Source organism: Limanda limanda, chromosome 6, assembly GCF_963576545.1.
Source record: "Limanda limanda chromosome 6, fLimLim1.1, whole genome shotgun sequence".
NCBI classification, from domain to species: domain Eukaryota; kingdom Metazoa; phylum Chordata; class Actinopteri; order Pleuronectiformes; family Pleuronectidae; genus Limanda; species Limanda limanda.
The window spans coordinates 17,306,260-17,318,828 of NC_083641.1; the positions used below are offsets into that span (position 1 = coordinate 17,306,260).

Below are 12,569 nucleotides of genomic sequence, written 5' to 3' on the forward strand. Positions count from 1 at the left end.
CGTCTCATCTGTTCAGGCTCTAACAGCAGTCATATGATTCCCTCAACTAACCGTTTCACATGATGTGCAAAATATATTTGAAGGACAACAGCCGATGTAGAGACTTATATGAAACTTAGGTTTAGTGGACTCAATGTTGTAAGATATGTGACAGTCCTGACCAACACCATAATTTTCCGTCAAATGAATGTGCATACACACAGTTTATTAGTCAATTGTGTAGTTTTATATCAGAGTTACAACAATTATTCAATTAATTTGTCAGGCTTTGGATATTAAGCTTCTCAAATGTGAAGATTTGCTGATTTTCTTTGGTATAAATTAAATCTTAGGAATTGTGAGTGTTTTTAATGAATATATCAAGCCGTCTGAATACATTTCCTTGAGCAGTGGAAATTTTTTATTTTCACTTTTTCATAAAGACAAACAAGTCTAATATGTTTGGCAGATTAATCAGTAATAAAAACAACTTGTGTTTGTATTGCAGAGTAAGGTCTTGTCAAAGTGGTTCTCCAGTAAAAGTCCAAAGGATGTAACAGAAGAAGTACCCCCCCCCCCCAAAAAAAAAAACACAGTTAAACACATTGAAATTCAAAAGGCTTATAACTAGATGTCATGAAACCACCAAGACAACACAAAATCGAGCCTATAAGAATACATTTTATTGTTCAGTCTGACGGTATCCTAATGCTCTAATGCCCTGACCTCCTCTGATAGGCCTACAACACAAAGTCTTAGTTCTGGTTGGATGAGGTTCAGGATCTCAAGGGATTAGAAATATGTTGCACTAATTGGTCATTACCTCCACCAGATAGGTTTCTTTCATAGAAGGATAACACAAAAACTCCTGAACTGTTATCTGCCTAAATCATTCTTTCACTTGCTTAACTTTATGACAGATAAATGATTTAGAATTGTAATTGGACCATTTCCCTAGGTGTATGATTGTCCGGCCTTGGCAGAGTTATGTACTAACTACAGATGTTTCATCCATTCAAAAGCATCTACACTGTCTGACAGTGCAGGGTTTGGGTGATGCTTGAAGGGAGCAGATATTCTCTTGATATTTACAAACAGTGTTTCCAGTTGAACGACAGGCTGCGTCTTGCAGCTTTTTAAAAAAACGCAAGAAGGGAAATGTTGTGCCACAATAAACCTGACATGTTATTCTACATTTGAGCTGAGGCAATTTGTTTGTCTCCTTCAGTGATTGCAAACATTTGGAAACCCAGTAGTTTTAGTGATAAATAAATCATAACATGTATAAATAATATTTGTTAGATTTACATGTCTACATTCATAGAAAATATCAGTCCTTCTGTACAAAAGTTAAACTTAACTGAACAGATAAACAGAGGTATTTCGGCTGTAAGATTTCATTTCATTCTTAATTGTTGTCTCTAAATCCCTGGTTGCTGTACTGACTCAGTCATATGCATTCACCTCATGTTGTATGTAGCAGAAAACCAAAGAATATTTGTCATTGGTGATGGCATTAATCAAATAGTATGAGAAAGTCAACAAGGGTTACGTCCTTCAGATTTTTATCAAGTGTTTGTATGATGACGATGTAATAAGTTCCCCTAGTTGAGCCTTATAATTCACAAAGACAAACAATGTTCACACACCTCTGCATAATCAGAAGCTGAACCTGTGGAATCCTTTTTGATCCTGTACCAGCCTTGACATCGCCTATAAAAAGCATTCCCTTCCAAAGTGCAAGATGTTTAAATCATGCTGTGTTCAAAATTTATTTTACGGGTTATGTTTATGTCTGACTTCTCGAGTGCTGTCAGCATCAGGCAGAATGCAAATTATACAGTTTAAATATCTGACTTTTCCTTCGTAGGCTAAGAAAGAACTGAAAAATGCACTGAGAGGTTGCCTGATATGTGTCATTCTTAATTTCTGAACATGCACTGTTTTTATTTGCCAGGCAGTCACATACCTTCAGTGTTTTGAATCACAACAAACCTCCAGTTTTTTCTTGTCTAAAAAAGCTCAGACTTTCTGATTCCATCAGGAAGCAGCTGCCCCTCAGTCTAAAGGAGTGGACGACATGAAATGTAATCCGTATTTTTTAGGAGATTTTAAACATCCTGACTCAATCCAACTGAACAAACCTGTATGATCACAGCAAACATTTTATTCAATCCAGGAATTTAGATGCACAAAAACCGGGCAGGTGCTGAGCTGAAATGAATAAATAATCAATAAACGCAATGATTAAGTGAAAATTGGAGCCCTGCAGTGTGAGTCATTCGTTTTTCTGTTGTTTTTTTTTAATTTCTAAATCATCTCCCCCCCCATCTCTCAGTTTAAATAACACACTTACATATTAATGTAATACAGCTTTGACTTCCAGAAGGAGCAGGAAGTAGAAGGGACAGTTGTTTTTCTATAAATCTGCAACACATGATTATTTCCTTTTTTATGGAGTTATTTAACAATTATTTTCTCTTTTTCTCTACTCTTTTATTTTTTTTATATAAAATATCAACAACAAAAATAACAATCTTGGAACCCAAGCTGGCAGTGACATTTCATGGGGGGGGGGGGGGGGGTTCCAGGCCAGAACCCAAAGATATTAGGATTCACTTTCAGTTAACACAGAGAAAAACAGCAAATACTCACAAGCAACAAGCTGGAAATGATTCCTGTATTATCAAAATAGGTGACTTTTTATATTTTAAAGGATTTACACATTATTTAATGAATTAATTCCAGTAATCCTGAGTAATCCAGCCTTTATTGTGTTTCTAAAAGTTATTTAATGCAGGCCCACCCATTCTGGTGCTAAAATTCAAAACTAAACAAAACGAATGGAGAGGGTTTGATCAATTGCAGCAGTATGCATTTTTCGCTTTGTATTTTAGCCAAAGCAACAGAGATTGAATTTGAGTACTTTCTGAATGAGAATTTGTGAGTTTATCATAGAAAAGAAAGTGTCACGACCAGTAGCTGCATCTGACTGTTGGCAGGTTATGACTTGGATGAAAGGGCAGGGATCCATACTTTTTTTCAAATTGGGGAAACGTCATAGCATTTGTCTTCAATTGTATAAGCCGTGTCTATGAACACAAGGCTATAAAAGACGCGCACACGACACACACCCACACACATACATTCCAGTCTTGCCCCATGGTGTTATTTGAAGTCTAGCCAGAGGTCGATCCGACAAGCCAGTCCGTACCCATGATGTTCGTCCCCTCCAAACCTGAGCAGCTGTTTTGAGACTTAGCTCCTCCAACAGCTCTCATCAGAAGTGGAACACAGTAGCTGTTGAGCTGATCTTTAATACCCCTATGATTCATACTTGTTCTTTTTTACTTTCCCAGAATGCTTCTCTGTATGCCTCACTGTACTGAGGTCCTTGCCCTCACCAACATTGTATCAGTGGATTACTCATCCTTCCACTGGGGGAACACTCATGTGTGTGCATGCGTGTGTGTTGATTACTCAAACAGTAATGACTTTTTTTTCAAGTGCTACTGTAGAGCAGTGCTCATGTCCATTGTTCAGCCTAAAGTGCATTTCAGTGTTTAAACAGTCAAGAAAGATTCTTTGCAGGCTTGAAATAATCCGTTGATTACTCAGTTTGCAACAGTTTTGAGAACTGATCATGTTTTTACACTGAGAGGCTAAAACATCAGTTTAATTCTTACTCCTCCATAGTAAAAATTTGCTGGTTTTCTTTTTATTCTTGAATAGTGTTGATTAGAACTACAAAGCAATATGAATGTAATCATCTGAGCTGGACCTGTCATGGAGGATTTATGGACAAAAACAATTGATAGAAAAAAAAATATATCACTTTAAATTGATAGTACAAATAGTTTTTTGTTGCAGCTCAAGATTTCTTAATCAAGTAAAAGACGAGGGATAATAACTGTGCAAGGCTGCAAATAATCTTGCTTTTAACCACTCACTGCCTTGTGCACTGTGTCCATTTGGATCATTGGTTGTGCACATCCTTAGATAACTACACTTTGCATTCACAAGATTCTCATCTCCGTCTTTTTGCGACTTTGAAAACATTGACTTTTCTGTCAGTCGTCTGACTCAATCTGCTTCAGTGTGTTTGTGTCGTCTCATCACAAAAAACATCGGCAGGTTTTCTTTGCTTTTTTTCTGAGGTAAACATATTTGCCATTGGCATGATATGATACAATTTTTTCTGCCATGGATTAACAAAATGTTAACCTTGAGTATCGCCATTTTTATTGTTTACATCATCCAGCAAATTAGGTTAATCTCTATGGTATGAGCTCTCTGGTGTGACCTCAACACACGCATCACGATTACGATATTGTCGTCCGTCTACGCAAATGTGTTGTTAGAAACCAAGTGCGCTTCCAGCCTGACTGTGTGTGCGGTTATTACTTTAGAGTCCTCTTCTCCTCACGTGTGCATATTAGGACCTCTTTGACACATTCCCCTCCCCTGTGTGTTTTTTGATTAGCAGCATAGCATGAAAGCTGCCCCAGTCACTGAACGGCTTGCTCTATGGAATTTGCCAGCTTCTGTCTAATCAGGTTCTCACTGTCAGAAGTTGGCCATTAATCAGCCACACTGGGTGTTGGAGCAGCATCGTCTCCCTGACGCTTAGTCCTGCAACGTAAAAATTGAAGTCTTTTCTTCTTTTTTTTAATTGTGCAGTCTTTGTCCCAACACACTGCTGACCTTTTAGTCAACTCTGAACTGAGACAATACCGAGTTGTTAGGATGAGGTGATTACAGTGTGATGCATGTTCCTGGCCTGGGGACATAGGTTGCTCTACTTTAAATAACTCATGTTTGGTTGATGGCACAACGTTTCTGATGTTAATGGGCTGTGAAATTGGCTTAGTGTGACATCTTTGTGCATCTTGACAGAGCCCTGGTTTCAAAACTCTCGGCAGCGATGTTATCTTCGCACAACTGTGTGTGCACACCAGGGAAATCACAGACGTATTACTTATATATAAAAGGAAAGGAGTAAAGATGTGATGTATTTAGAACAGATGCAAAGACCAAGCAAAAAGTTGGTTTAATATCTCGAGCAAACTAACCTGCAAGTGGATATCTTGCTTTGGGATTGATCTGCTGGATCTTCAGGTAATTGCATGTCATTTAATTGGCTGCGTTTGTCGTGGTTGTTCTTGTGCATTGTTGTCAGGTTTGGTTGGTGGTCTGTATCCTTGCCAGCTGGAAAGAAAGCCAACAGAGTGTCCTATCTTGTTTGCCACAAAGTGTGAATTGAAGAGTTCGCAAGCTATCTGCACAGAGAGGTGTGAAGAAGAACCCTGCCGGCAGCAACAAGCACTCTCCAAAGTTCATGGGACTGAGAAAACAACAACAACATGCGTCCTATAAAATAGTCTGTCGCACCGGCAAGAATAATTAGTGAACGCTGACTGTGAAAGGTTGGGGGAACAAAAAGTGTGTTGTAAGGTAGAAAGGTCAGCGATCTGGATGCTTGGAGAAAGAAGACCGTAAAAATGAATGACTTGGAGGCAGCATAGACACTTTGGCTTTGTACGTTTTTCTAAACAACCACAAAGTTGCTCTGTCTTCTGTCTCAACTTGTGCTCAGCGTGTGTGTTTGTGTGTGTTTGTGTGCGCACTGCAACCATACACCGACAAACACTGCATCACCATTAAACCTCCCACAGACCCCCCTCCACAGCTCACACCCTGTTCCAACTTGTACCAGTGTGGACACTATGTAGCAGAACAACAGTTCTCAGTACTCATCCTCCCTTTTCCTCCTGCAACTAAGACAACACAGTTCACTCTCCGTGTCATCTGTCATCCAGTGCCTTTACTCTCTCACACACACACACACACACACACACACACAAACACACACACACACACAAGTTGACTTTAAATAGGGGTTTCTGAAGAACAAATTACATTGTTTATCTTTAACTGAATATGCTATAAAGAAGAGCTGGTAAACTACTACTGTCCTGGCCTACACCTTATCAAAAATAAATAGTAATTTCAACACAACCACTGAAACTCCACCAAATTGCTGTGTAATAACCTTATACTGTGTTTAAAAGTGTGAATTCTTAAAATTTAAGTCAATGCTAAACATCTGCATACTTCTCTCTCTGTGGCTGTAGACTACCTGGCAAAGCACGGCCGTCTCAGTGAGCCTGAGGCAAGGAGGAAGTTCTGGCAGATCCTGTCGGCAGTGGAGTACTGTCACAACCGCAACATCGTCCACAGGGACCTGAAGGCGGAGAATCTGCTGCTGGATGGCCATATGAACATCAAGATTGCAGGTACCCTTCAAAGAATAGTGCAGGGACGACCCGTAAGGTCACTGCTGGTTGAGAAATGTAAGACGTCTCCATGGAATCATATAGTTTTCATCCATCGCCTGCAATGATTTGTGCCTATGTAGTTCAGAAATGTCTTAAGTACCTGCCCAGGCCATTTGCATAGTGTTGAGAAGTGGACTGAGGTTGATTACGAGGTAACTACTGGCTGAAAGATGCCAGGACAGACATCTTAAAATCTCAGTGAGACTTGTGCCACCTTTTAAAATCCAATGAACAGAGGCGGTCAGAATTCCCCTCCACCAGCTTTATTATGGAGGTGGAAACATTAAAGATAAAAGACAAAAATAGGAATGGGCCCTGAGGCAGGTATTTGAAACTAAGCTGGAGGTCTGTAGTACAAGCTTCAATGTGTGATTATTAAGCAAGTGGCATTTAGAGCTAGCAAGTGAGAATGTCAGCCTACCGCTGCGTCCCAGAGCAGTGGAGGTGACGGAGGCTGGGAGGAAAGAATGGGAGGAAAAAATTGGGGTTTAATTGGTAGCGGAGAGGAGGTGATAACATGGATTGGCTACTTGGCGAGGAGATGGAATATCAGATGAGAGGATGGAGGAAGAATTAGGACGAGTGGTGCAGTGCAGGGTGGTCAGGGTGCAGTTGTGGCAATACTCTGAAAGAGGCCAGGGTTTATCTTAGGCTTTATTCCGAGCTGATTCTGACATCCATCTGAGGTGACCTCATCACACGAGGTTGGCTATAAATACAGGTGTGAATGGATACCAGACAGGGAAAATGGCCTCTTGTTCTCAAAGGACTTCAAAAGGTTGAATAAAGTCACTGTTTATTGGTTTTATAAATGTTTCTTCACGAGGGGAAATGACAGACAAGCTCCTCAGTTGACCTTCACTGCCAGTTTTCAGAGGCTTGTATTTGTTCTATGAGGTAAAGTCAGATAAAGACAGGACTGCACAATGACTGATAGAGAACCGAATGTTTAACCTGCATCATTACTCGTCCTCTCCACTGTTTCTCAGAAGGGTCCAAGATGATCACCTGGAGATGTTATTACCCCAACAGTAATTTTCACAAACATGTCTGACTCACAGCCGATAGTCCGCACAGCAGATTTGATTTGAAGCAGGAAAAACAATGAACAGAACATTACCTGGCGTGTGATTAGAGAAAACATCCCTGGGGTGGACATCAGCGGCAAAGTACATTCTGTACTTCTCTTACCCACAATTTGCTCCGACATGTTTTGTAAATGGTACATGAAGGGAAGATGTCATTTTCGCACTGTACATGAGAAGGAAAGCCCTCGCTTCAAATCTCCAATCTGCATTAGTCACATTGATGCCAGTTTACCGTAGATCCATTCAACCAGAAGTTTAAAGACGTACGTTTCCTGTTTGTGTTAATGCAACTAGAGCTGCATCTCCTTGTTATTTTCATTATCACTTCATCTTTTGATTATTTTTAGACTTTAAATGCAAATTGGATGGGCCCGCAATTAACTGCAAGAAATTATGGATTGAATTGCACAATAGTTTTGTCCTTTCCTGCAGGATAAACGCACTTGATTTACTGCATCGCCTAAGGACAAATTAAACTACGGAAATAAAGGTTTTAAGATTAGTTTTAAAATCATCCCATCAACTTTTTTACCGTGCTTTGGATTGATGTGTATTGTATCTTTTATTTAATCTTTTTTTGATGTAGAGGGCATCCCTACCAAGGCCCAATGAGTTTTTCATCAAGATCCATTTATTAATAAAGAATGTTGAAAAACTCCCTATTTTGCAATTTTAAAGAAAACAAAAACAAATTCTTGATCCAGATCCACACCAAAGTGTAATGAGTTCTCCCCCAGCCCATACCACACCCTTCCACCAAGTTTGTGCTAAACCATCCAGGACTTTTTGTGGAATCCTGCTAACTAGCAGACAGATGAAAACAAATGCAGAAAAGAACAACCTTTGGCTGTGGTAATTGTATTCATATTATTCTTCACCATTTTATATATATATATATTTTTATATTTGCCTTCTTTTCATATTAAACTATGGGCTCTATATATATTCAGGCAACAATGATATAAAACAACACTATGCATGTAGAGACAGATTATACCTCTGATTCTGCGGTTTCCCTGTGCTCCAGTATTGCCTCCCTGCTTCCTAAAGGCCACCACTGGTCAGTCTCTGTGAAGCTTAACCAGGTAGTGGTCAGTCAAAGAAAGGTCAGGCTCACGGTGGCTGCAGAGGAGAGGGGAGCGGCGGCAGCAGGGGGTGCCCTTCATGTTTTCTCTTCAAACAGCTCCTTTACGTTCGAGTTGACAGTCTGAGGGGAACAGAATGTGCAGAAGAGAAATGACAATAACAAAAGCGAGGTGCTGTATCAGAGGAGGTGGGCCTTTCTGACTTAGCAGAAAATACATGTGTGTATTCCATGTTTCCAGATGAGTTTCTCTCGGAGGATGACTTTCAAGGCATTTATAGCTTCATTAACTATTATTTCAGGTTTTCAAGGTTGAATCCATCTGCTGAGGGGTGTGTCATTTAAAATCCAACAAACCTGAAAGGTATTTCATGCTCAATTAAACAATGTGGCAAGAACAAACAATCTCCAGATCGGGTGCAGCTGTTGCAGCTATCTTTTACTTGTCGACATATTGGATTCTTTTATAAAGAACAAAAGGTAAAACCTCACGTGTTTACCTATATGACAATGTACAGTATACCATATAATAATAGAGGTAAAGATGTAGTCGTGTATACTGGTCTATCTTCTTCTTCGTTGTTGTTGTTGTTCTTGTATCATCTCAGATTATAATGGATCCTTGTCGTTTGTGTTGCAGATCAGAACAGAGCTGCTTTCTGTTTGTATCTGTTTGTATGTGTGATAAAGTCACAGATGACATTTATTAGATTATCTATAATCAAGCATTCCCATTGACCTTCTACGTCCGTTCTTGACCATGGAAGCAGCAGCTCATCCATTAGTACTATTTAGCGTTTGATTACAACACGTGATCTTTAAAGCCACAAAATAAAATTTCTCTGTGACAATAAATGTTAGTGATTAAAAATTGTGGTTAAATGTATTTATCAGTATATATAACTGTTTAATCAGCATAGTGTAAATATTCTGTATATGGTTTGGGGTCATGGTTGGTTGACCCCTAATAAAATAACCCTTCGACTGGGATCAGATTCTGAGAGTTAAAGTATCCTACTATGTGCTGAGAGGTACATGACATCATCTATGTCCAACTTAGCAGAGGAGCACAGCCAAAAATAAAAATGTAGAAATCTGTATCTATCAAATAACAAAGGCAAACTTTGGGACACATTTTTACATTCACATGTGATCCTTTAAACCTATAAATAATTATATCTGTGTATAAATATATATAATCTGTTCTATACAGTCAAGCATGCAGTGATATGTAAGATGTATCAACTAGATGTCTACTACATTCAAGTTGCCCTGAATAGCACTAATGTACCAGGTTTAACAGTTAAAGCAGAATTTAACATTTAAGGAACAGCTGCCATTGTGGTAACATATGACACATTACTTTCAAGAGATTTTGTACGGTGAAAGCCTGTATAAGCTTTATGGGTAACACACACAAAACTATAAGGTTTAAACATATATAAAATTTAAAGTAAAAGCCTAGACTAAGAAACCTAGTGAAAATGGAATTATATATTTATATATAAATACATACATACAATGAAGTAAAAAAAGAGATATTCAAATAGAGAGATAGACGGTACACAAATAAAGTTACAAATCCTGTAATACAGTTAATGCAAAGATAACAATGGTGAGGCACTAAATTGTGCACTTGGGTGTGGTGGCTATGATGGATATGATGATAGTAAAATAAATAAATTGAGCACTGTTTATTTATACACGTCAATTGCCAGACACAATTGTTACAGTAGGAGACCTTGGAGTAGGAACTAAGAGCTAAACCTATTCAAGATGATAGAGTGCAAGGAGATGAGGCAAAGAAGTGCACAGTAATTGTGAGTTTTGCGTGTAATGTTGTTTAGAGGTGCTAAAGAGGACGTGCTTACAGAAGAGTTTTCAAGAGCTTGTTGAAGATGGAAAGGGACTCTGCTTCTCTGATATGATGTGGGCGCTCGTTCCACCTCGTCTGGAGCGAGACTGCCTTGTGTGCAGCGATGGCACTGCCAGACGGCCGCCTCAGAGGAACGGACTGGCCAAGAAGTAGCATAAGCCTGTGTGGTTGAGTTCAAGTAGATGGGGCAGTCCAGAAGTAACTGTAGTGACTTGAGTTTGATTCTGTAGCCTGTGGAGGTTAATGAGCAGCGCACTGGCATTTGCCCTTTTCAGACTGATCCAGAAGAAGACACATTGCACCATTCTGGACCATCTGTAAGAGTTTCCCTCTGTGTATGAAGGGAATCCCACCAGAAGGACTTTTCTTTCTAAAGTTGGCCAACATATGAGCTACTCATGGTTGTAACAGACCAATTAAGACTCAACTGGCAAAACCCCTGAGTATAGTGAATTAAGAAGATTTGCAACAACTTCTTGACGGATTACGACGAAATTGGTTGGAAAGATTTGGTATGGGTCAGGGGAGACCCATTAAATTTTGTTGCTAGTCAGGGGGTGGATCTGGGAATTGTTTTCAGTTTGTTTAACAATGTGAGATAGGGCGTTTTTTAACATTATTGTGAAAGTCTCAAGAAATAATGGAGAGATCATTATAGAAACAATTCAGATATGTAGATTGCCAAAATCTATGAACTGGTGGTGATCTGGATAACGGTCCGGATTTTGGAAAACAAAATAAGTATTTTTAGTGGGATAATCTTTTCTCGGTTACTCAAATTGACCTTTTTTTTAAACAGTTTGGGAAACGTTTGTGTGGTATGTGCATCTGATACAATTCATGTACATGCATATATATATCCTTCCAGTTGCTGATGAATTCAGCTTTTCATTTGTTAGAGGAAGAACTTCTTCTGTCAAAAAGCTACTTGGTTTCACCTGACATGACCTTTGCAATAAGATTGAAAGAGGCTGAGGTGTTTCGGAACCTGAAGAATACAAGAATGACAACCAGGAGAGAGAAACATTTCCAGGTTATAACGAAGAAGAGAAGAGATGGGAAGGGAAGGAACCAGAAGAGAGAGGAAGAGTGACCTCAGTGTCGGGCACCTCCAGCTGCTGCCATAACCGCATCAATGCTCTCTCTCGTTATTAGAAACACTATTTTTACTGCTGGTTGAAGTCATCTCTACTCATACACTTGTCATATCCACACACACAATTTTATAAGCCGTTAGCTGGAGAGTATTCCAGTGTGACATGTTTAGGCTAATATTATGCTAATGCTGTTGTGCGTGACACACACTCCCCCCCCCCCCCCCCCACACCCCACCCCCACCCCGCCCTTCCTGTTGAGCTGTGACTGCAGTTCGTAGCCTGCAGCGTGCTGGAGCGTTTGACGTCAACCAGTCTGCTCAGTATTCAGCTGCATGAAATGGGTCACAGCTTCTGACGATAAACCAGCTGCACTGCTCCGCTCGGCTGTGCCTGTATCTCGCGCCTCACCTTCACAGCAGCATCAGACGGCAAACATACTTGTATTAAAACCCTACTGTGGTGGACTGCTTTACCCTCGGCTTTATATCAGCCATACCTGCTGCTACCTGCACTGGTAGAGAGAGATAAATACATGGATTCACAACCTGCCAAAATATTTTCATGTACAGATAGAACTGCATTTGTGTCTCAAACCTGATTCCTGTTGATCTGTTTTCCATTGTGGGAGTTGCACATGCAGATAAGGACAGAACCTAAGACATAAGGCCACTCAGAGAGCACATACCAAGATTTTTATCTGGATTGGCATCAATTGGCAAACAAACACTCATAAGTATCAGTCCCATATACACGTTTTTTGGGGGGGGTTTCCAACAAGATCTATTTATTATTCTCTAAAAAAAAATATGAAAAGGTCCTTCCCCTGGTACGGATCCGGACCCAAAATTAATGGGTTCCCTCCTGACCTATACCACATCCTTACACCAAGTTTCATGGAAGTCCTTCCAGTTGTTATTGAGTAATCCTGCTGACCAACAGACAGAGAGGACTGTGGGTTGTAGATTGTTTCCTGTTTATTGTGAAGGATCGTGATATACAGCAGCAAAGAAAAGGGATTTGGTTACACATTTGGTCCCACTTGCTCACACTGTGTCCTTGTGAGTGTGTATGTGTGTGAACCCACATCACCTCCAACCCCATTTTGTG

The 12,569-nt window shown here is 39.9% G+C and overlaps 1 protein-coding gene across 3 annotated transcripts in view; it reads left to right on the forward strand.

Moving 5' to 3' along the window:
• sik2b (salt-inducible kinase 2b) overlaps nucleotides 1–12,569 on the forward strand; it is a 44,858-nt gene that overhangs the window by 14,159 nt on the left and 18,130 nt on the right. For all 3 annotated transcript variants that reach the window (XM_061072843.1, XM_061072844.1, XM_061072845.1), the window contains one exon: nucleotides 6,114–6,275. In XM_061072843.1, coding sequence (XP_060928826.1) covers nucleotides 6,114–6,275 — 162 coding nt within the window. The remainder of the gene's footprint in view (nucleotides 1–6,113; nucleotides 6,276–12,569) is intronic.